The sequence below is a fragment of the Anabrus simplex genome, chromosome 5 (genome assembly GCF_040414725.1).
Source record: "Anabrus simplex isolate iqAnaSimp1 chromosome 5, ASM4041472v1, whole genome shotgun sequence".
Classification (NCBI taxonomy): domain Eukaryota; kingdom Metazoa; phylum Arthropoda; class Insecta; order Orthoptera; family Tettigoniidae; genus Anabrus; species Anabrus simplex.
This window is the reverse complement of record NC_090269.1, coordinates 220,436,929-220,462,948: the sequence shown is the minus strand read 5'-3', so window position 1 is coordinate 220,462,948 and position 26,020 is coordinate 220,436,929. Positions and strand designations below refer to the sequence as shown.

Below are 26,020 nucleotides of genomic sequence, written 5' to 3'. Positions count from 1 at the left end.
TTGAGAATTTCTGTCTATCTTGCAGCTCAGTGTCGCATAGATAGCTATTCAATACTTAAAATAATGAAGAGAAGTGAACACATTCAGTTAAAATACTCCTCCAGGAAGCTGGGTTTTAAATTTGATTTCAGATGTCAGGTACCTTTTGAATTCTATTGTCGTAATTAGTTTATACATTTCTTATACTGTATGCATCAATACTATTCACAGTTGACAAGTAAAACGAAAGGTTTGGGGGTAATATTTGAAAGGAAATTTAAAGCTAATTCCTAAAGCACTGAACACGTTAGACGCGTTTACTAAATCTGCAGTCTTCTACAGGCAAGAGTTCGGACGTATGTTGATGCTCAAAGAGAGAACACAGGATGTGCTTATATAAGGGCCATTCAAAATTAAACGAGCGCTTGGCTATAAAATGAAAACCGCTGAAAGGATCGTAATGCAATTGCCTGCGGCAGATGGTGCGGTCCATATAAGAGAGCTGAGGTCCTAAACTCGCCGCTAGAGGAACATGGGTGCACACCACGTGACGTTGATAGTCCACTGCACCCATTCGTGCTGACAACAATAAAATGGAAGCTTCAAAAGAAGAGCAAAGGGGTGTGCAGCGTTTCCTGATAGCAGAAGGAGTGAGGGGAATGAAAATTCATCTAAGAATGGCACAAGTGTACGGAGAACACTGCATGTCCGTTGCAAGAATCAAGACATGGCACAAGCGATTCAGGGAAGGACGGATGTCGTTGGCCGATGGTGCATGTTCTGGGACGCCACCCCGCGTTACCGATGCCATTGTCCAGCAGGTGGATGCCCTCATTATGCAAGACCGGTGAGTTACGGTAGCAGCCATTGCCTCAGAGGTCGGAGTGAGCATCGGAAAGGTTCAGCCATCATTAAGGGCAGACTGAAACTTCGCTAAAAGTGCGCCCAATGGCTGTCTCACAGTCTTCAACCAGCGGAGGAAGCATGTCGAATGGACCTCTCTCTTGAATATCTGCTGCGCTATGCCAAGGAAGGGGAGGAGTTCCTGTCACGAGTGGTCGCTGGGGATGGAACATGGTGTCATCACTTGGATCCCGAGTAAAAACGACAAAGTCTCCAGTGGAAACATTCAGGATCGCCGCGAACCAAAAAATCCAAGGTGAGCTGAAGAAGACTCTGAGAGGCAAATTATTTACCTCGGACGACGACGTCAAGCTGTACGTTGGGAACTGATTCACAACGAAGCCCCCAGAATTTTACGAGACGGCCATTCACTGCCTTGTGTCGCAGTGGGATACGTATCTCAACAGTGCTGGGCGGTACGGGTTTTCATTTTATAACCTACGGCTCTTTTCTTTTTAAATGGCCTTTATATTTGTTTAATGTCATTCCATTTCTATAGATTTAAGGATATGTCATAGCATCAGAAAGTTTTCCCTCAGATGCCTGTATCCAGTGACATGGAATATTGTCGCATTGAAACACCCTTACAATTTACTGATCCCATTTTCGATTGAGTCCCCTGTCCCGGGAACAGAACGACAGTGGCTAATCGACTGTATCATTTGGGACGTCACACGGCTCTAAGTACTATTATATCTAAAAGTCTTAATTTTACTTCAACTCAGCTACCTGACAATTTATAACATGTTTATGAAACGTCAGTAAGAGATTGGAAATATTTGATTCTCTAATTATAAGAGGACTTTGCTTATCCAACTACTAACGCTGAAAGTTTAGGCTATCATGCAAGAGCTTCGGACCAGTGATGTCGTCAAGGCACTTGTGAGCCAGAGTGGAACTATGTAACATAAACGCTGAAAGATTAAGAAGTGATCTTCAGTGGCTGCTTAAATCCACTCTAACTTTCAGTGTATTTAGTACAACAATTTACTCGTGACCTTTGTGAACGCTACCTCGTACATTCGCAAGGCTGTGACAAGTTCTGTATCACAAGACGCTTTACGTAACCTGCCCGCCTCTCACATAACTTCCATTGTACTCTTCAGCAATATTACTCCGAGTAGGTTTTATCTCGGAGGCCACAAAAGGTTCTTCTCTCAGGAGAATAAATTTCTTTCCTACTCTTTTACCACTTCGGGCAACCTGATTCATCAAAATAGAAACCTATAGTGTACCCTTGGAACTGACAATTTGGGTGCAATAGAATAATTTCAAATTAGTACGAAAATTTATGGAATAGTATCGAACAAACTAAACGAGTGTCACATGTTTAGAAACCAGAGAAATAATAATAATAATAATAATAATAATAATAATAATAATAATAATAATAATAATAATTGTATGGTCTCAGGTACCGTGTGCAAGCATTTTAATTTCATATCACCTGGCTGCTTGGTCATCAATTTCGACGTTTCGTTCTATTCTAGGCCCATTAGACGGCAAAGTAAATCGAATTTTCCTTGGGCGTCTATGGCTGAGTTTTAATTCATTTAAAAAGAAGAGCAATTATTTATTATACAATCTTCCTGCAACATCTGCAGGTTGCTCAAGGACAAAGAGTATCTTAACAACAATAATGGATATAGGCACAGTAGATAACGAGATCGTCTGAGGTTAAGTGTAGGCAAAAGAGTGAGGCACGTCAAACATTTATTTGAGGTCCGCAAGCGTGGTGGACTTCTTGAGTGTAGTAATGGCGATGTTATAGATGAAATCTCTATTCATCCCAAAGGTATTCCAGAAGCTGACAACAAATGTAGGTATGGTTCCTCGAGCATCTAACATCAAGCCGATTACAGAGATGGATGAGAACTTATACTTTTGCTTATAGAAGTACACGATGCGAATGAGCATATTTTCATAAATAATCAACAACTGTTATCTGCACCATTGGATAGATAAAATTTTCTAGGTAGAGTTAAACCTTATTTATACCTTAAAGTTCGTATATCTTCTCTTCCATTCAATGAAGGCATGAAGAAAAATAGCTTCTCTTTTGGTGTGGTTTAACGTTACACAAATGCACAGAGGTTTTCGGCGACACTGGGATGGGATAGGGTTGAGGCTGACGAGGAACCGATCGTAATGTTAATTAAAGTAAATTCCAGGCATTTCTGTGATGAGAAAATGGGGAACTATGGAAAAACATATTCAGCGTTGCCGACTAACATACTAACATACGAAGGCAAGCTAACAGCTAAACGACCGAAATCGTGCAGTGCAACCGAATTCTGATTAATCTACATTGACATGGCATCAGAGGCACAGTCGATTGTTCGTTGCCTTTTTATTTTACGGAGAACAGAATCAATCCCAGCTGAGATCGATGACATTTGAGAGTATTTTAAGTGCGACAGTTCCGTGCTGTTGACTTCCTGAACGTGAAACAACTTCTGAGGATGAAATTTCAACAAGCCGATATCACTGAAAATCCGTAACAATTGAAGAGAGTTCAAACAGATAACTTAATATCATAATCAATATGCATAGTACGAACCCGTATGAGGAGTAAATATATGTTGCACGCTAGTGAGTTCCGGAACCAGTCAAACCTGCTAGGGCCAGAAAATATGCAGCTAATCATACTAAATGTACAGAACTTCTTTTTCCTCTTATCCTGAACGGACGAGTTTATTAGCAGTACAGCATTCAAGTGTTTCCGATCACAGACTATTTTTCTGCCTGGGTACTAACTTATTTATCTTAACGCAACAGATAACACAAGTCTTGACACACTAACCAAATTATACTCTGTGAATATAATAATAATAATAATAATAATAATAATAATAATAATAATAATAATAATAATAATAATAATAATAATAATACCGAGCTCGATAGCTGCAGTCGCTTAAGTGGACCAGTATCCAGTATACTGGAGATAATAATAGTAATAATAATAATAAAAATAAAAATGATCACAATCATAATAACATAGAGTGAGTTGGCTGCGCAGTACGAATCACGTAGCTACAAGCTTGAATTCGGAAAGTGGCGAATTTGAAACTCACTTTCGACAACCCTGAGGATAGTTTTCCATGAATTCCTATCATAACACCAGGCAAATGATGGGGCTGTACCTTAATCGTTAAGACAATTCCCACTTCCTTCCCAGCCTTAGCTCGTTCCTATCCCATCATCGCCGGAAACCTATTTGAGTTAGTGCGATGTCAAGCCGCTAGCAAGAAAAAGTGTCACGCACAGGGACTTGGCACCAATCATGTATGAAGGACTATATTCAACTAGTATATGTTTCTGTGGCAGTTGGAAGTGTGGAGTGTTGCACGTAAATGAAGAGGTATGCATTAAGAAAAATAATTCGAACTTCCAGTTTCCGAGCCAGATGGACTAAACTCCTCGTCCCGGTGGGAAACGAAACCAGTACCCTCTCAAACAAGTACAGAGGTCGCAACGCTAACAATTCAGCCATTAATCTGAATAATAATAATCTTCTACCGCTTTTCTTGCCCACACCTGTGGGGTCGCGGGTGCAAAAAGTGTCGCACATGTGGATTTGGCCCTGTTTTGCGGCAGGATTCCCTTCCTGACGCCAACTCCACGTGGAGTGTTTCTGTAGTGGTTGATAGTGTGGTGGGTTGTCTCACTGTGAAGAGAAGAGTGTTGGGACAAACACAAACACCCAGTCTCCGAACCAGAAGAAGTCGGACAATCTGAAAAATAATAATAATAATAATAATAATAATAATAATAATAATAATAATAATAATAATAATAATAATAATAGCAATGCCACCTTCCTGGCCTAAAGGTACGAAGTAGACTCTGGATTCAAAAGTATTTGGTTCAATTCCTAACACTGCTAAATGTACACTGACTGACAGAGCAAATGCAACACCAAGAAGGAGTGGTTCGAAAGGGATGACAGTTGGGGAAAAAACAGAGACGGCACGGACGAATAATTGATGTTTATTTCAAACCGATATGCAGGTTACACAATGCGCACGGCATCGACTCAGTAGGATGTAGGACCACCGCGAGCGGCGATGCACGCAGAAACACGTCGAGGTACAGAGTCAATAAGAGTGCGGATGGTGTCCTGAGGGATGGTTCTCCATTCTCTGTCAACCATTTGCCATAGTTGGTCGTCCGTACGAGGCTGGGGCAGAGTTTGCAAACGGCATCCAATGAGATCCCACACGTGTTCGATTGGTGAGAGATCCGGAGAGTACGCTGGCCACGGAAGCATCTGTACACCTCGTAGAGCCTGTTGGGAGATGCGAGCAGTGTGTGGGCGGGCATTATCCTGCTGAAACAGAGCATTGGGCAGCCCCTGAAGGTACGGGAGTGCCACCGGCCGCAGCACATGCTGCACGTAGCGGTGGGCATTTAACGTGCCTTGAATACGCACTAGAGGTGACGTGGAATCATACGCAATAGCGCCCCAAACCATGATGCCGCGTTGTCTAGCGGTAGGGCGCTCCACAGTTACTGCCGGATTTGACCTTTCTCCACGCCGACGCCACACTCGTCTGCGGTGACTATCACTGACAGAACAGAAGCGTGACTCATCGGAGAACACGACGTTCCGCCATTCCCTCATCCAAGTCGCTCTAGCCCGGCACCATGCCAGGCGTGCACGTCTATGCTGTGGAGTCAATGGTAGTCTTCTGAGCGGACGCCGAGAGTGCAGGCCTCCTTCAACCAATCGACGGGAAATTGTTCTGGTCGATATTGGAACAGCCAGGGTGTCTTGCACATGCTGAAGAATGGCGGTTGACGTGGCGTGCGGGGCTGCCACCGCTTGGCGGCGGATGCGCCGATCCTCGCGTGCTGACTTCACTCGGGCTGCCACATGTCCCTGCGCCAACCATCTTCGCCACAGGCGCTACACCGTGGACACATCCCTATGGGTATCGGCTGCGATTTGACGAAGCGACCAACCTGCCCTTCTCAGCCCGATCACCATACCCCTCGTAAAGTTGTCTGTCTGCTGGAAATGCCTCCGTTGACGGCGGCCTGGCATTCTTAGCTATACACGTGTCCTGTGGCACACGACAACACGTTCTACAATGACTGTCGGCTGAGAAATCACGGTACGAAGTGGGCCATTCGCCAACGCCGTGTCCCATGTATCGTTCGCTACGTGCGCAGCACAGCGGCGCATTTCACATCATGAGCATACCTCATTGACGTCAGTCTACCCTGCAATTGGCATAAAGTTCTGACCACTCCTTCTTGGTGTTGCATTTGCTCTGTCAGTCAGTGTATAAAATCGGACGTAAGAGTTGGAACGGGGTGCACTCAATCTTTTGAGTTTTAGTCGAGATGGGTTACAATCTCAAATGACTTTTTGTAGTTTTCCTCTTTAATTCCATCCAAATTTCGGGATGTTACCTAACACAAGGCCATGGCCGTCTCCTCCCTAATCTAAGGCTATCCCTTGTTAATTCCTATTCATGAGAGAGAGAGAGAGAGGCGTACTGTCTGAGGCCAAAATCGAGGTGAAATCCTTCCTTAAATTCGAGGTGATTTGCTCAACGTCCTCTATCAGAAGATGGTGTTCTGAAAAAGTGTTTTTAATATCGAGGGAGAATGCTACGCTGCACGTGTCGTTTATCTTTAAGTCCGGCATTCGAGAAATGGTGGGTGTGAACCTTACTATCGGGAGCCATGGGGATGTTTTTCTAGAATTCCTATTCTCACACTAGCCAAATACCAGAGAAATATTTTGACTAAATCCACGGCAATTAATTGCCTTCCTAACTCTTTCCTATCCTTTAGTTGCCATAAGTAAGCGCGACAAACTATTCACACAGCATATTCCCAACCTCTTACCTGATCCATCTGAATCAAAATTAAAGTTTCATACCACGTAGTCATTCCTCCATCTCTTCATCAGGAGTACTATCATGCGCGATTCGTATTGCACTTAGAATATCAAAGGAAAGAAAGGACCTCCAGCAAGAAGTTATGCTGAAAAATTTCGAACGGGGCTGCGTCGACATTACGGCCGTAAACATTCGCGAAGAATACGTTTCACATGATAGACATTATCGAAATACTATATCTAGTCAGTATTGGTTTGGAACTGTATTTGTTAATTCTAAACAAATGTATTCATCTTCAAGATAAAGTCTATCTACAGTGCAAAGGGTCCATAATTTGTGAAGTAACTTAGATATGGAAAGAGATCGACTCTTCTATTACGGGCGAAAGTTAAATCTGTACTTTTACTAACCAGAGTCGCGGGAGCTTTTATGCAGATAATCTCTACTGAAATGCGTTTTTATGAACTTTAGGAGCATTTAATGTAAGATTTTTGCCACTGGAGCAATAGATATGCTCAGTTGGACCACCAATACTTCGCGACGAAGTCTCCTCAAAACTCTCGGCCACCCTTTCAGATGCTCCCAGTAAGCCTTTTGACGTTCGGCATTGATAATTTTGAAATTCCTGGAATTCTGGCAAGCCGTTCTCTCGCCTCGAGTGCGTTTTCGATAATGTTGAAGCCATATATTTTCCACCGTGCATAGACATTTTTGTGCGAGTTTGCCACCGTATATTAGAAGTAATTGAACTTGTTGCTTTTCAAATTATAACATACTCACCTCTCGACACAGTGGGCTGCAGTGATGGCCCAGTTCTCGTTCAGCAGGGCCGCTCCACACTTGTGGAGGTAAGTATTGGTACGCCATTGTCGCAAGGAGATCTAGAAACATAATACATACACAATATCACTTACAGTAACTTAGATACAGTGTGAATAAATAAATGAACGATTGAGTTGAAGATTGAGCATCAAATACTATTTTAGAAGTGAGGGAATGATTGATTGGGCAAGTGAAAGACTATTTAAGAACTGACTGGACTGACTGGTCGAGTGTGTGAGTTATTATGGGTGAGTAAAAAATGTGTAGGTGAATGAGTGAAGGAATGAGATGCAACGAGAGACTGAGTATGTGAGTGAAGAGCGGTGTATGAATCAGAGCTTGAGTTTCTGAGTAAGTGTATGCGTGAAGGAGTGTGGGAATGAAGGAATGAGAGATAAGAGTGAGTAAATCACGGAACGTAAGTGAGAGATTGAGTGAATGAGTGAGAGACTAATAATAATAATAAGTGCGTGTGACCTATGGAGAGGCCTGGTGAATGTCATCAGTGTTGACCCTTTTAGAATGAGGATGGGCCCGACATGCACACACCAGTCGACGATCCATCGTAATTAACCAATGAATATTAAAATCTCCGACCCAGCCGGGAACCCAGGACGCCGTGGACCAAAGGCCAACGTGATAACCATTTAGCCATGGAACCGGACAGGGGCTAACTGAAAGTGAACGAGTGAGTAATCCAGTTGTTGAATATATCACGGTATACTTTAGAGAATGAGACCAAAATTAAGGAGTAAACGAAGAGCTGAGTTAGTGTGGAAATTAGTGATTAACTGTGATTAATTGTGTGAGAAGATTTAACTGGATGGAATTAATGAATGAGTGAAAAGTATGTGAAAAATAGAGGATATGAATGTATGATCCATCCAACGACTAATCAACATGTTACGAGTGAGTACAAAAATCGATCCGTCAGTCGGGGTCATTGGTTCGGGGGGATGAATGAGAGGATGAATAGAATGGAATGGAATGGAATGGAATGGAATGGAATGGAATGGAATGAATGTACATCATACTGTTAATCAGTTCTGTGCGCAGCATGTCTAAATATTCTCTGTGCAGTGTCTGCAGCGGAGGAACTTGAAAGTGGCTGACTGAAAAAAAAAAACATTGTGAGCATCTACAGTCACGAACTGAAACAAAGCAGCAGGTCACCGTAAAGTCTTCTTATCAGGTACCATACAGATTATGATAAGAAAATATAGAAATAGAAATTACACGATTTTTATGTGAAATCACTTCACTGGGTATGTGTATAAAGCATGAGCAAGTATATTTCAAAACGTTAGAAGGAATTCGAATGCTTTATATCCACATTCAAAAGATTCAATCCAACACTCATACATTCACTATGTTCCGCTTTTGTTATTTTCTTTTCTTTCTGTCTTAATCTGTTTACCCTCACAAATTGCACTGCGCAAATAAAGGACATATTTTTCATTCGTCATCAGTTTCTTTGTCTGTCTGACTTCAAGCTATCAAAGCACACGCCACGTCCTTGCACGTTATGCCCTTGATATTCAAGTAAACTTGACGTAAACATTTCAGTTTGATTATATCTTCTATATTAGATGAAAACAGCAAGTCACAGGGAGAAATACAAAGTCTGATGCGGCATGGAGTGTAATCAAGTTGTTCATCAAGTAACGTAACCTAGTGCTGTTTTCACTCCCATTCATCATGCCATCGTGGATAAGTGCAATTTCGTTTCTTATTTGTATGAAAATATCGTATACTTCGTTCTTGTTATAAAGTTTTTAGCTTTCCTTATTTCAAAAGGACTGCTGTGAGACCCTGATGATAGTAGGCACAGTAGCCACATAAAGTATTCGTACACGAACATTTTAACGTGTATCTCGTATATTAAGCACCATGAACTAATATAAACACATCCAGTGAGACATATGTATAAAGAAAAGACACCTCGCTTTAAATTTGCTCTCAGATTTACAGCACTCAACATAAAAAAACAAATAAACCCATCTTTTAACACAACTACTAGATAATTCAAACAACTTGCCGAAGTCTTTGTTCAAACACAATCTTAATACTTTGTATGCACGCCTTTAGCTTTGATGACCTGTTCCAGACTTCTTGGCATTGAGTTAACTAAATGTTTGGTGTACTCTTCAGATATGTTGGACCGTGCATCTCTTTAAGATGTTCATTATTATTAGTATGGCGTTTTTGCACTTCTTTGCCTAGATGATCCCACAGGTTCTCTCTGGGATTGAGATCTGGACTCTGCGGTGGAGTGAGAAGTCTTCTTAGGGCATTGTACAACCGCCATTCACGGCTTATCATTGCACGGTGCTTAGTATCATTCTCCTGTTGGAAGAGGAAGACTCCTTCCAGATGAAGCTTGTGTTCACTGTTGTTTAAATTATGATGCAACGCATCTATGTATTTTCTTGGCATCCATAATACCATCAATAAATGTCAGGTTTCCCACTCTATTCGCAGCCACGCAGCCCCAGGCCATCATATTCGCTCCTCCGTGTTTTACCATGGGGATTACGTATTGAGGTGCAAGTTCGATGTTTGGCTTGCGCCATACCTTCCTGAACCTACCAGTTCCAAACTGTGTAAACTTCGCTTGATCAGAGAAAATAATGGTGTTCCAAAGTCCATTGTCTTTCCACAATACTCTTTCGCGAACTGTAGGAGCTTCTGCGTATTTATTTCAGTTATAAGTAGCTTCTTTCGTGGACAACCCTTACGCAGGTTCGCACTGCGAAATACGTTCCTTATAGTTTGCACATACCTTGAAGTGACGTCTGTAGCGATGGATGCAGCACTTCGGAACGGTTCCTTTCGTGCTGATCCCACAATAATGCTTCGCTCCCATACTGTCAGCTCTTCTGGAGGACCAGATCTGGGTTTGTTTTCTGTTTGTCCGCTGTGCTTGTATTTATTAACTATTGAACTCACCGTAGTAAAGGTAATACGAGCTGTTTTCCTACTTGACAACTTTTACCTTGTTTAAACAGTAACACTATATTCTTTGACTCAATGATAGTTCCGTCATATTTCGCCCCCATACCAAATAACCTTGAGCCAACGGCAGCACAGTGATGACAAGAGATAACAATCCCTCCTGCAGGCACAGCGGCCTAAACCTGAGGCGACAACTGATTTAACCAATCACAAAGGCAGTACATCCGCACTGTACGAATACTTTCTTGGCGGTACGATCTACAGTTTTAATACAGTATCGTTCCGATCATGTTCCATTTGAAACGATCTGCATGTTCAGCGTGTATATCTGATGCATTTCGTTATGCTGTTTATAAATCTGACTTAAGCTCGTAAGGCGTAATGATGTTCCATCACTTTCCATAGGTGTACGAATACTTTCTGTGGCCACTGTAAGTTTTAGTCTTTCTTTTAATTTTTGAGCACTTCCAATATGGAGATGTTTTGCGAAGTGACATATCAGAAGGGAAAAGTGATATTCAACTCCCTATGTTCATTTTGTATGGATTAGGCAAGTACCCTCAGAAAATTGTATTTTCTACCATTTTTGGAGATGATGGAATATTTCATTAACAACTCTGTCTTGGCTGCCTATTAATGAAGCACTTTGATCTGAGAAAAATGCCTTTCCTACTCGTAACACTGGATCAACACTCCAGTTAATATCAACTTACTCATCATCAGTGGTCTCTTCATTCTAATATGTGTATTTAACTCTTAATCAATCAGCTGTTCATCTATCGAGGTATTTCTTTTCAATTTCCTGGACGTGTATCAGCATTTGAATCAGGCATTTCAATTTATCCCAGGTCAACACCATATAACTTATATATTTATACATTTTTACGGCCGAATGCCTTTTCTAATGTCAATCTTGTGTGAAAGGATGTGTTTAGATGGGACATGTCTGTACAGATTGAAATTGTGATATTGCGTGTAGGCCTATACGCGAAAAGCCGACCCTGTAGTATAGGGATAGCGTGTCTGCGTCTTACCCGGATGCCCTGGATTCGATTCCCGGCCAGGCCAGGGATTTGTACCTGAATCTGAGGGCTGGTTCGAGGTCCACACAGTCTACGTGATTAGAATTGAGGAGCTATCTGACGGTGAGATACGGCACCGGTCTAGAAAGCCAAGAATAACGGTCGAGAGGAGTCGTCGTGCTGATCATACGACACCTCGTAATCTGGAGGCTTTCGGGCTGAGCAGCGGTCGCTTGGTAGGCCAAGGCTCTTCAGAGCTGTAGTGTCATGGGGTTAGGCTATATGTGAACAGGTGTCCATTCATACAAACAGTCTCCAAGACAGATAAACTAACCAGAGACAGCTAGAAGTTCCCATCCCAGTCGGGAATAGAACTCAGGACTCTCTGAACTGAAGGTCGTTATACTCGCCGTTCGAATATGGAATCATATGGACTCGTTAATGACGTAATAAAATAAATTATATAATTCATATTTTATTCAGGAGGATTACCAATTGCCCATCACCAGACAACTGTTGATAAGTGTTCAGAGATCCTGAAAGTTCGCTTTGAGGAGGGTATTTCAAGTTTTTATTTGGATAAATATATTAAAATTCAGGTAGAATCTGTGAATAATTATTGCCATCATTTTGGAGTTCATCCTTGATATCATCGGATATTGGAACATATCGAGCTCCATGCCAGCCTGCAATTACATCTGGCTGACTGTTGAGTCAGAAATACTGAGTTCGGAGTTCAAAGTTCAATACCGAAAAATATAATTTAAAAAAATTCTAAGGATTCGTAAATATTGTGGATATAATATATATAGAGAGACTAGGTTCCTTTGCTTTCATCGTATCCTTTACATTACGTGAAACGACAACGTAAAGTTTGTCAAATTTATATCTACTTGACCCACAGTCAGAAGCGATCATTACCTAGTTGTCCAAAATAGCGTGTATACTGTACATCCTCGCCTTATCATCCTTCATGTGGAGCAGATTGTGGCCCTTAACAGTCAGAACTTGGTAACTGTTAAAGAGCATTATAAAATCATGGTGAGGGCGAAGGTTGACAACCGAGAGAAAATACGGTATAAATGTATTGTTATTTATTTTAGAGCCAGTGAAGAAAGTGGCTGATAACTTTAGCTTAAAGGAAGAGACTGTAGCCTAAACTCAATTCTGGTTAGATGGAAGAAAAGGATAGGCTATATCTCAAGAATTGCACGAGCTTAGTGTAGAGAAACCACATTCAGCATCGATATCGAATTACTAATATTCCTCCCGGAGGCTCACTATTTATGAGATGTGAGTGGTAAACTGAATCTAGCAATGCTGTGATTTAATACTGACAGACTACGCATTCATACTTGTTCTCTTTTGACTGTGAACTTGTATTATGTTTGACTTCGTGACTGAATGGCCAGATTTTTCTTTTCATGCTAGGGGCTTTACGTCGCACCGACACAGATAGGTCTTATGGCGACGATGGGATAGGAAAGGCCTAGGAGTTGGAAGGAAGCGGCCGTGGCCTTAATTAAGGTACAGCCCCAGCATTTGCCTGGTGTGAAAATGGGAAACCACGGAAAACCATCTTCAGGGCTGCCGATAGTGGGATTCGAACCTACTATCTCCCGGATGCAAGCTCACAGCCGCGCGCCTCTACGCGCACGGCCAACTCGCCCGGTGAATGGCCAGATTAATGATCTTCAGACCATAGGGTTTCGGGTTTCCGGACGAACTGAAATGTTTAGCGAGTCTGTCATTTTTCTGCCCTTTATGACCCTTCAATCTCTACATTAAATCCCTTGAATTTCCGAAGGCTTGGACATTTTCATACCTACCTACCTCAATTAATATCATTAAAAGTAAATAATTATTTCCTGCTTTATTTCTTAATCTCCTTACCCTCCAGGGTAGGATTTTCCCTCGGACTCAGAGAGGGATCCCACCTCTACCGCCTCAAGGGCAGTGTCCTGGAGCTTCAGACTCTGGGTCGTGGGATACAACTGGGGATTATGACCACCACCTCGCCCAGGCTGCCTCACCTGCTATGCTGAACAGGGGCCTAAAAGTAAATAATTACCTTAACTAAATATGGACGTTGGCGACATAGTCATTGCCCCAGTTAATCCTAGCGCTACCGATTAGGTATCCTAATCCGTAGGTAACATGTGGTAGGGTAGCCGGGTTCCCTTTCAGTCTTCCTGTAACGCCGGCTATCCATCCAAGTCGATGTCACACCGTGTTGCTTAACATCGGAAATCTCGCGAGATACCTTGTTTCAACATGTTTATACCGTTGACCAATACTAAGGGCAAATAATTTCGTCATTTTGACTCTTATTTCAACAATCAACAATATTCAAATTTGCTTCCCGGGCCTACCATTGAGTGTGTTTAGCTTGCTCCCCCGCGAAGGCGAATATTTTCAAAAGAATTCTACATGGAAGCTACTCTGAATTTAATAGATGCAGATCTAAATCCTCTTACTAACTTATGTTTAGAAATTATAGACGTGCAAGTTTAGTTTCTTGCATCCAGTGTCCTGGTTATGTAATACATGTCGTGTAGCTACCAGCTTGCATTCAGGAGGAAAAAAAATTCGAGGCCACTGTCCGCAGCCCCGGATAAAGACTTCTGCAGTTTCATATGTTTACACCTGGCAAATGCTCTTTAGACCGGCCCCGTGATGTAAGGGTAGCATACCTGCCTCTTACCCGAAGGCGCCATGTTCGATTCCCGACGAGATCATAGATTTTTACCTGGATCTTAAGGCTTGGTCAAGGTCCACTCCAGCCTACGTGATTGCAATTTAAAAGCTAACCGACGGTGAGATAGCGGCCCCGGTCTAGAAAGCCAAGAATAACAACCGAGAGGATTAATCGTGCCAACCGCGCGACTCCTCGTAATCTACAGACCTTCGGACTGAGCGGTGGTCGCTTGGTAGGCCAAAGTCCTTCAGGACTATTGCGCCATGGGGTTTGGTTTTGTTCTAAATGCTCTTCAGATCACAGGTTTCCAGGTTCAATTCTCGGCTGAGTCGTGGGATTTTTACCATGTATACTTAATTGCTGTAGCTCGAGGGCTGGATGTATTTTTCTGTCCTTAACATTCCTGCAACGCACATACTACTAAGAAGGCCCGCGATTTTACTTCCCACGACAGACGTCGCCAATCCTCATCGGATGGACTGACCGACATTATTATTATTATTATTATTATTATTATTATTATTATTATTATTATTATTATTATTATTATTATTGTACTGATTACACATATGAAATCGCAATAATCCTGCAAAGTGGAGGAAGTTGGACCACAAACAAAGTATCACAAACGTTGCGTTCAGTTGGTCTTAACAACTCCTTGATTACAGAGCGGAATTGTATTCTATTCTACTCTCCTCTGAAGTCCAGCTGGACGTGTACTCTCGATGTTCATGTAGGAATGTGCCTCGTGGTCGCTGCCATAAACTCCAAGGTCATGTCGTTTTGTAATGGAAGATTACTACTCTCTAGATTGAAAAAGATATCTTTTAACGCAACGTCATTTTAAAAAGTTTTATATCTTCGTAGAGGCTCATTTGGGAGGAAACGCATCATTAGTATCCGATTATCCGATATGGTCCTAGATTACTTCTTAATGACTACGTGTTGCAGTTTCCTGATTATAACACTAAATACATACAAAAATATTTCTAATTACTTCTCAACCGAGCTCGATAGCTGCAGTCGCGTAAGTGCGGCTCTTATCCAGTATTCGGGAGATAGTGGGTTCGAACCCCACTTTCTGCAGCCCTGAAGATGTTTTTCCGTGGTCACCCATTTTCACACCAGGAAAATGCTGGGGATGTACCTCAAATAAGGCCACGGCCCCTTCCTTCCCATTCGTAGCCCTTTCCGGTCCTATCGTCACCATAAGACCTATCTTCTCAAACAGTTCTGTGTTCGAATTATTGGTCTCTTTCGCAGATATCCATTCCAATATGCATTCCAAGACAAGTTTCAAGATCTAAATCCGAAACTGAAGTTCAAAAGATCATAGAATGCATAGATGTTTGTAACGATTGAGCGCTCTCGAACCCTTAAAATGAGCAATATTACAGTGACTTCAGATAACTTCCTCCGTTTTGTATTCACAATCCCTACTTCAAATTATAGAAGGTTTTGTTTAGTCAATAGCCTATAAACAGGACAGATTCTTGAAATAAGTATACAGAGAATTCCCTAACTCCAAGGCAGTGGTCTAATCAAACATACCCGCCAAAGTGAGGAAAGGGAGTTGTGAGCGTGCCCTGAATGCCTTGTGTCATACGTGACACATCACCGAAAGCAAAGCAAAAAAGCAGTCATCTCCATGAAGGCCCTCGGAGGGGGTGAAAAGTAAAGGCTTCCACTATCCGTAACCTCGACACTTGATGGGGTACAGTGGTTAGCTTTATGCCCGGCCTTCTTTGTTCCCTGGAATTTACCTGGAAATCATTTTTGGTAGGCTGAGTGAACCTCAACGCCATGCGCGCCTTCAGAAATGGAAATCACGTTTCTTAAATTTTTCGACTTTCTGATGGAGAATCGAGTGCACGTCCTTCCGGATGGACCGAGCACGCCTTTGCCACCAACCCCTATCAAAAGATAAATTCTATTCAAATTAAAAATACATCCACCACATCCCTCAAATAACAGATAGAACTAAGACAATACTGTACAGTACTTTACCTCGAGAGCAGAATGTTATCCAGAGACAACATTATCTACGGAGATAGTATTTTACAGGTAATAACATCCATTTGTTCTTCATAACCTGCGTTGACTTCATGACTTAATTTTTTTCATGCTGGCCTTTTGTCCAAGGGGTCCTGGGTTCGATTTCCTGGCGGCGTGGAGATTTTAACCTTAACTGATGGCTCGGGGGCTGGGTGTGTGTGCCGTTTTCAATATTGAAATTCATCTTCACAGATGTGCGGGTCGCCTGCACCAGACCTCTCCAGAGTCCATACGCCATTATTATTATTATTATTATTATTATTATTATTATTATTATTATTATTATTATTATTATTATTATTATTATTATTATTATTATTGGTATTACCTGCATTAAGAAGACGAATCGTACGTCGCCAGTTACTATGTGCAGGCATTTTGATTTGACACCATTTAAGTCCCCTTTATAGCAATTTTGACGTTCCATTATGCCTCCACGAGAAAGTAGAAATATTTAATTTGCCTGATTAACACCAAACTTTTCTTCTCCTTCTCTTTACGTGTTTAACCTCCAGGCTCGGTTTTTCCCTCAGACTCGGCGAGGGATCCCACCTCTACCGCATCAAAGGCAGTGTCCTGAAGCTTCAGACTCTGGGTTGGGGGATACAACTGGGGAGGATAACCAATACCTCGACCAGGCGTCCTCACTTGCTATGCTGAACAGGGGCCTTGCGGGGGAATGGGAAGATTGGAAGGGATAGACAAGGAAGGGGGAAGTAAACGGCCGTGGCCTTAAGTTAGGTACCATCCCGGCATTTGCCTAGAAGAGAAGTGGGAAACCACGGAAAACCACTTCCAGGATGGCTGAGTTGGGAATGGAACCCACCTCTACACAGGTGACCACCCGAGGCTGAGTGGACCCCGTTCCAGCCCTCGTACCACTTTTCAAATTTCGTGGAGAGCCGGCAATCGAACGCGGGCCTCCAGGGTTGGCACCTAATCACACTTACCACTACACCACAGAAGAGGACCACCAAATTCTTCACCAGAGTTATTTAAATCACTCTCACTACAATTTCGCCTCCTCTTGCCGGGAGACCACACGGCCAATTCACGGCTCGTCTAGGAAATTTAATTCTGGACTGAAGGCTGAAACGGTGTTCTATTCATTCAGCCTCGTGATGTCAACCAAGAAGCTATATGAGAGGACAGTCACGAAAGTCATGCAATACGGATGAGGATGTCGACACGCTAATCTCATGTCACTCCCATTCCTGTAGGCCATTTTACTGTGCATCAAGAAGCTTAATTGGATGTATGTACTACCTGTTGGAGACAGTGGGGAGAGGGGGTGAATATTTGGTTCGTCATTTTTTTGATTTACCATTAATTCTCAGAAAGAAGTATACCTTTCGCCTCTGTGGTGTAGTGGTTAGTGTGATTAGCTGCCACCCCCGGAGACCCGAGTTCGATTCCCGGCTCTGCCACGAAATTTGAAAAGTGGTACGAGGGATGAAACGGGTTCCACTCAGCCTCGGGAGATCAACTGAGCAGAGGTGGGTTCGATTCTCACTTCAGCCATCCTGGAAGTGGTTTTCCGTTGTTTCCCACTTCTCCTCCAGGCAAATGCCGGGATGGTACCTAACTTAAGGCCACGGCCGCTTCCTTCCCTCTTCCTTGTCTATCCTTTCCTATCTTCCCATTCCCCGCAAGTACCCTGTTCAGCATAGCAGGTGAGGCCGCCTGGGCGAGGTACTGGTCATTCTCCCCAGTTGTATCCCCCGACCCAATGTCTTACGCTCCAGGACACTGCCCTTGAGGCGGTAGAGGTGGGATCCAACGCTGAGTCCGAGGGAAAAACCAACCCTGGAGGGTAAACAGATTAAGAAAGAAAGAAAAAAGTATACCGACCAGGATAGCTCAGAATTAGTATACACTGATCGCAGCGGTTTAAATCCATGAAATCGTCAAAAATATATATATATTGAAACGGTAACACCCTACGAGCATTCACGTTTCATTCTTTTATTAAGAGAAGCTCGCTAACACCCGGCCGTAAGCCTTTAAAACTTGCGCCGAGCGCACTGGCATAGTGGGAACTGCGAGCAAGTTCGCGACGTTCCAGAACACCGGCCAAGGACAAGCGACGTCACGCAGAAGGTTCCTTCGTGTTCCATTGCTGCATGAACGAAATATAAGCGAGTCGCCAGCCTGGGGTAAGGGAGAATGTAAGCAGAGAGCCTGCAGTAAAGCAGAGGGAGTGCGCGGTATGCGACGGCAGTGTGCTGAAGGCAGAGAGTGGAGTGAGTCGGCAGTAAGCCGTGAGTCAGCGAGTGTGTGCAAGTAAGCCGTCGCGACATAATTCGTCTCTCGATCCGGCTGTATATTTGAATTCGTTTAAAGACTGTGTTCTTGCATTAATTGTGCCAGCTTTGAATTCGTTTAAAGACTGTGTTCTTGCATTAATTGTGCCAGCTTTGAATTCGTTTAAAGACTGTGTTCTCGCCAGCTTGAATTCATTTAAAGACTGTGTTCTTGCATTAACTGTGCCAGCTTTGAATTCGTTTAAAGACTGTGTTCTTGCATTAATTGTGTCAGCTTTGAATTCGTTTAAAGACTGTGTTCTCGCCAGCTTGAATTCATTTAAAGACTGTGTTCTCACATAAATTGTGCCAGCTTTGAATTCGTTTAAAGACTGTGTTCTTGCATTAACTGTGCCAGCTTTGAATTCGTTTAAAGACTGTGTTCTCGCATTAATTGTGTCAGCTTTATTTCATTTAAAGACTGTGTTCTTGCATTAACTGTGCCAGCATTAATTTCGTTCAAAGACTGTGTGAAAGCAGCGGTAGTATTTCTAGCCAGCCCCAATTTCATTTAAAGACTATGTCTATCCGTTGAACTGTGTTGCATTATGATCTTAAGTGCCAGTGTTAATCTGAAAATCACGACGCACGGGAATTTGGACTATCATTTATTTCAACAAATGTATTATGCTGGTGGAGTACAGTGCAGAGACTGTACTCGATAAATTTAATTTTCTTTATGAAGTGCTTGATCACCGCACCTCGGAAGGTTCTAGATTGTTTCATTTGCGTATTATTCCCAATACGAACTGTGACTCTAACTTTATCCTTGCTACTGTGGGAACTATTTCGGCGTGCTTCGCCATAGGGAAGTGTCACACCAGTACCCCATGACGTCAAATGTGGAAGCTCCACATTTCCCCGTTCCTGCCTCTGGTTCGAGTCATCAACACTAATACAAACACCAACGACGGAAGACAACGCCGACGCCGACCGCAAGACGACGCAGCCGCCGCGGGACAACGTCCTATTTACGCCCTCAGGGACAAATCTACAATTCAGCTATAAAAGGTGACATAATTATTTGCCTATTTATTGAATAAACTGAAGGATCCACTTAATCATGAATTTTTCTTTCACTACCCTTCTCTCTTACTCTCTTAGCATGGGCCGTACACGCCTTGTCGTTCCTCATGCTCTCCGATAAACTGAAGTACGGGCGTTCCTGTTACAGAGAGAAGGTAGTGAATAGTGGCGCCCAACGTGGGGCCAGATTAAAGAGAGTAAAGTGATAAAAATTAACTTTGAAATCAGTGATATCTTAACTTACCAATTCAAATAAAAGTGCATAGTACGTACGTTAATTCCAGTTCAGTGAATGTGTTAAAATTTTACGAAGTTCAATTCAATGACTTTGACGAAATTTTCAACTTTTGGCACAGAACTCTGATCAAATTTATGGCACAAATGATTATTTTTTTTCTCTTGCTATGTAAAACATTTCAGGCATAATATTTATGCACAGTCTCATATAAATTTTTGATATTTGTCAGTGAAACATTGAACTTTACCATTGGACAATAATGGTGATATTTAATTTTATGCACAAGTGTTTGATATTTTGTGTTGGTGATTTTACGTATGAAGTGAATGATTGTATTTTCTGCATTTTGTGAAAATAACTACATTAATATGGAAAACATACTAGCTGCCATTGAGGCTTTAAAAATCAGTCTAAATGACAGGATTACGGAAAGTAACACTAATCTCGGGCGTAGGATTGCTGAATCTAATAATACTTTAGGAGCTCAACTTAAAGAATCTAACGCGGCCTTGGAAAGTCGTATGGAAGCCACTAAGGCTAGTATAGGTCAACTTAGGGAGGCTAATGAAGTAACTAATCGTAGTATCACTCAACTAAGGGAGGCTAATGAAGCCAACATTGTAAAATTGACAGAATCTGTTGATCAAAAATTTGCAGAAGTTAATAATAATTTGGAACGTAGGCTCAATAGTGCAGGTGCCGAAATTGAAAAAAGATTTAAAGAATCTAACAAAAGAATGGATTCTAAGTTTACGGAAATAAATGAAAGATTAAAACGTGACTTAGAAACCATTAAGCAAGATATAAAATCACAGGTGGCGGAGGACTTAAAACTTGCTTTCCCGTCTTCTTCTCAGGAGGTCCTTAAAGAAGTAGAAAGCTTAAAGGAAGAATTTCAAGAGTCCCATGCTCAATTATCTCTTGCGCAAACTAAAATCGCGTCTATTCAAGACAAACTTCATGAATCTGTTAAAAATAATTTCATGAAGTTGGGAAACGAAATTACTCTTCTGAAAAGTCAGCAAGAGGAGGCCGACAAACGTGTCAAGACTCAGTTAGATAATGCTCACACGCAGATTACTCGTATCTGTCGCGATGTAGCAGAAGTCAAGACCGACATAGAGAAGGAGGTCAAGGAAATTGAGAATTCCGTACAGGGGAAAATTAAAACCCTAAAACTTGAACTCCAAGGGGGTATAGAAGCTCTCAACAGCAAAGTATCGCAAATCGAACAGGATGTTTCATCATCTAGCCTTCACAACACTAGTGGAGAATCCATGAATGTTTCCACAATTTTTAAAATAACTGAGGAAAAACCAGCCAAATTTTCGGGGAAAGAGGAGTATACTGCTAAGGAGTTTCTCCTCAACCTCGAAGAATTCTTTCAAGAAAATCACGTTAAGACCGACCGTCGTTTACGAATAGCATCTCGATTGTTAGAAGGCAAGGCGTTAATGTGGTTTACCGCTTTTAAATTCAGTATTAACACTTACGAAGAATTTAAGGAAGCCTTACTTAGACGATTTTGGAGTGCTGAGGCTCAGCACCTGATAAAACTTCAATTATACTCTAGAAAGTATAACACGTCCGTCAATTCCTCGCGATACTCAGATTATCTCATATCTCAGCTTAAAAAGATGCAGTTTTTCGATCCTCCTTTACCGGAGCAAGAACTTATTCAGGTCATAACGCTGCAATTTCCACCAAATGTTCAGGAAATATTGGTGGCAGCAAACGTCCAGGACTTGGAGCAGCTCGATGATGTCCTGAGGAAACTTGATACTGCGCACACTCAGAGCGCAGCAAAAGCAGGTCGAACCAAAGAAACTATAACCAACTTTACGGAAATGAAAACTCCGGTTCAAGTAAATCTAGAACCGCGAGAAGAAAGAGAAACTCGTCGAGATATTCCGTTTCGGTACAGAAGATCTAGGAATCGTCCCTACGAAGGGAGGGCTAAGTTTCAACCTGGACCTTCATGGAGGCAGGCAGCTAACCAACCCAATGATAATAGGAACTCCCAGCGGGAAGAATTAGAGAAACGTTGGAGAGAGACTACGGAATATGTAAGGAATAAGAACAGGGAAGAGGGCTTACCTGGAGCAGCTTCTTTGGAATACCAGGCAGAGATGCAGAGAAGAAATGAGAGAACGGAAATGGATTCAAGAGCTACGGGTACCAAAAAAAAAATTTGTCGAAGTTATAAAGAGATTGCCTGAAAACCCGGAGGGAGGAGAGGTAGTATGTAGTGCACTCATTAACCATTGGTATTTAGAGGATGCAGATTTACTATATGAGGATTCAACACCACGACAGCCTCAGATACAACGCGGCTTACCGATCATTATCATTAAGTTAGGCAATATGATTGTCCACTCTCTAGTAGACTCGGGATCGCAAGCCTCACTAATTTCGCAGAAATTAATAGATGTGGCGCAGGAGACGACCTACATCTCCATCTTGCCGGTTGCTCAAGTTAAGGTTAAAGGCATAGTTCCTGACAAAGCTATTAAATGCAAATTCCAGGCGTTTCTTGAGTTAGAAATTGGTGGTGTTAAGTTCCAACATCTGTTTTTGATTTTGACGCAAATGAAATTTGACTTAATTCTTGGATCAGACTTTCTCATTCAACATGGGGGAATCATTGATTATCCCGCTAATGTGATTAAATTTTTTCACGTCGAATCTGTAGGGCTACAGTTGGTTACTTATAATGACGTGAAGAATCCGGAATGTGAGACCCCGGTGGACATAGTAGAAGGCAAGATGAGCGAGGCTCCGCCTGTCGAAGAAAGCGTCCACGAAGAGGGGCGACCCGAGGAAGTGGGACCCGTAGAGGACCAGATGGCGTCCATTATCGATGATGAATTTAACGAGGACCACTACAACTTCACGCTTTACGCCAATGTAGCTGAAAGCCCAGATTACGATGATGATGAAGTAATAAAGGCAATCCAAGAACTTTTCAAGAAGTTTCCAGATGTATTTTCCGAGAAACCTGGAGTCATTAAGGGTTTCAAGCACCACTTAGATGTTACTGACACATCACCTTATAAGAAACGGCCTTATCCGATACCAATGAAGTACTTGGAAGAAGCACGGGTCATCATTAAACAGATGGAGAATGATGGAATCATATCAAAATGCGTCACACCTTATATTAATCCTCTGGCTATAGTAAGAAAACCAAATGGTAATCTGCGCATATGCCTCGATGCGAGGGCTTTGAACGATAGGCTTGTGCTAGAATATGACCACCGTCCCCTTCTCCGGGATGTAATTAGGAGATTTCATAACATGAAAGTATTTTCTGCTATGGACATGGCTTCTTCGTATTTTCACATTTTATTGGATGAAGATAGTCGGAAATTTACCGGATTCATCTTTGATAATGTCACTTATGCCTTTAATAGACTCCCTTTTGGCATTAAGAACTCTGGTGCAGTTCTTATCAGAGCCTTAGAGGAACAACTCTCCGATGAAGTAAAGGCAATCACCACCATTTATGTGGACGATATCATCATCGCGTCCGAGTCCCTGGAACAACATGTACGAGATGTCCATAAGGTGTTGGAGGAATTACAGACCAAGAACTTTAAAATTAACGCCAAGAAAAGCCAGTTTTTCAAAACTGAAGTTTTGTTTTTAGGCCATCTTATTGGAGGGAATGGGATCAAGCCCAATCCGGCTAAGATTCAATGTATTCTAGAATTTCCTAAACCCACAAGAATGAAACACATCAGGCAATTCTTAGGCCTCTGCCAGTTCTTCGCGCAGCATTGCCCTAATTTTACTGAAACGGTAGCACCCCTGCAGCAGTTGTTGAGGAAGAACAACAGGTGGAAGTGGACTGATGTCTGCGATAAAGCATTTGTGGCGACAAAACACATGTTGAAAGACAATGTTCAACTGGCCTATCCTAATTACGAGCTACCCTTTTATATTGAATGTGACGCCAGCCGCATAGGGATCGGTGCAGCTCTTTTCCAAATTGATCCAAGGGAACCTGAAGTCCGCATCTTTCTCTCGTTCATGAGCCGCAAGTTGAGACCCCATGAAAAGGCTTATACGATAACAGAGTTAGAAGCCCTTGCCGTAGTACATTCTCTCATTTACTGGAAGAAAATAATCTTTGGATATCCGGTAATTATTTGCACAGATCATCAAGCACTGACATTTATTCTCAAGTCAGACATTACAAGCGAACGGATAACCCGATGGGCGCTGTTTATACAGCAATTTGATATCACTGTTGTTCACAGGCCCGGAAGGAAAAATATCCTAGCCGACGCATTAAGTCGGAATCCGACAGATGAGGTTTCGATCCATGCGATTGAAGTCATGAATGATGAAGATGAAGAGTTCTTGCGACGATTAAAGTATCTAGCGCAAGCTCAAGGAAGAGATCCTCTAAGCCATGAGCTGATTCGTTTTTTTAAAGGGTTTATCCCTCAAGACGACGAAGAGTATCCTCGTATATCTAGGATAGCTCAAAATTTTTGCTACCATGATGGCCTACTTCACAAGTACGTCGACCTCGCTAGAACAACAGATCGTATTTATGCCCCTCCTCAAATAAGGACTGCTATTATATGGCATTGCCATTCCATTTCTGGACACGCCGGTACGGACAAGGTCCTAAACCTGATTAGAGAAAGGTTTACCTGGGGATACTTACGCCGTGACATCCGTAACACCATTAGGACTTGTGATATTTGTCAAAGGATCAAACCCAATAACAGGCTCCTCCGGGAATACCCACGACCTTTAATACCTGAAAAACCTGGCCAGATCTTCGCAATGGACCTATATGGACCTTTGCCCAAGGCGTTACGTGCCAACAGATACATTGTTGTCACCATAGATGCATTTTCTAAATACACTATGTTGCTTCCAATTCAGAAGGCAAATACCGGGAACATTCTCCGCAGGATCCGTCGAAACATCATTCCCGAGATGGGCAAGCCGGAATTTCTCTTAACAGACCATGGAAGTCAGTTTACCTCCATGGAATTCCAAGTTGCCCTGGAAGAACTTGAGATAAGGCATATCATGAACTCCATCCGACACCCGGAAGCCAACCCAGCCGAACGGGTTATGCGAGAAATTGCCAGATTCTGTAGATTGTATTGTGGACAACAGCATTGGAAGTGGGTTGAAGTTCTGCCCATTATGCAAAGGATCGTCAATACCACCGTGCATGAGTCTATTCAGGACATCCCTTTAAGTGTACATAAAGACCTCACTCCTGACAGACCGTGGGATCGAGTTTTGCCTGATCAACCTGACGCAGTAGTGAGCCAACAAGCTCGCATTACCAAGGCCCTTCGGCAATTACGACATGCTGCCCGAATCCGAGAAAAGAAGTTACGACATCACAAGTTTCGACAACCCTTACAAGTGGATGACCTGGTATTAATACGCAAGCCTGCAGTTTCACACCCTGACCAGGGAATTTACACCAAATTTTGTCCCTTGTTCATAGGACCCTTCAGGATACTTACCGCACTAGATAATGGTGCCTACGAAGTAGGAAGGGCAGATAGCGACGTTGAGGGGATCTTCAACTCGGCCAATCTCAAGAAATACTTTACTAGGAGATGAGCGAAAAGAAAATCGCCCAGCAATTTTCTTTTTCCCGAGCAGGGGGGGAGATGAAACGGTAACACCCTACGAGCATTCACGTTTCATTCTTTTATTAAGAGAAGCTCGCTAACACCCGGCCGTAAGCCTTTAAAACTTGCGCCGAGCGCACTGGCATAGTGGGAACTGCGAGCAAGTTCGCGACGTTCCAGAACACCGGCCAAGGACAAGCGACGTCACGCAGAAGGTTCCTTCGTGTTCCATTGCTGCATGAACGAAATATAAGCGAGTCGCCAGCCTGGGGTAAGGGAGAATGTAAGCAGAGAGCCTGCAGTAAAGCAGAGGGAGTGCGCGGTATGCGACGGCAGTGTGCTGAAGGCAGAGAGTGGAGTGAGTCGGCAGTAAGCCGTGAGTCAGCGAGTGTGTGCAAGTAAGCCGTCGCGACATAATTCGTCTCTCGATCCGGCTGTATATTTGAATTCGTTTAAAGACTGTGTTCTTGCATTAATTGTGCCAGCTTTGAATTCGTTTAAAGACTGTGTTCTTGCATTAATTGTGCCAGCTTTGAATTCGTTTAAAGA

The 26,020-nt window shown here is 42.6% G+C and overlaps 1 protein-coding gene across 1 annotated transcript in view; it reads right to left on the bottom strand.

Moving 5' to 3' along the window:
* LOC136874448 (serine proteinase stubble) overlaps positions 1 to 26,020 on the bottom strand; it is a 145,107-nt gene that overhangs the window by 19,888 nt on the left and 99,199 nt on the right. The window contains exon 6 of the mRNA XM_068227806.1: positions 7,518 to 7,618. Within this exon, the coding sequence (XP_068083907.1) occupies positions 7,518 to 7,618 (101 nt within the window). The remainder of the gene's footprint in view (positions 1 to 7,517; positions 7,619 to 26,020) is intronic.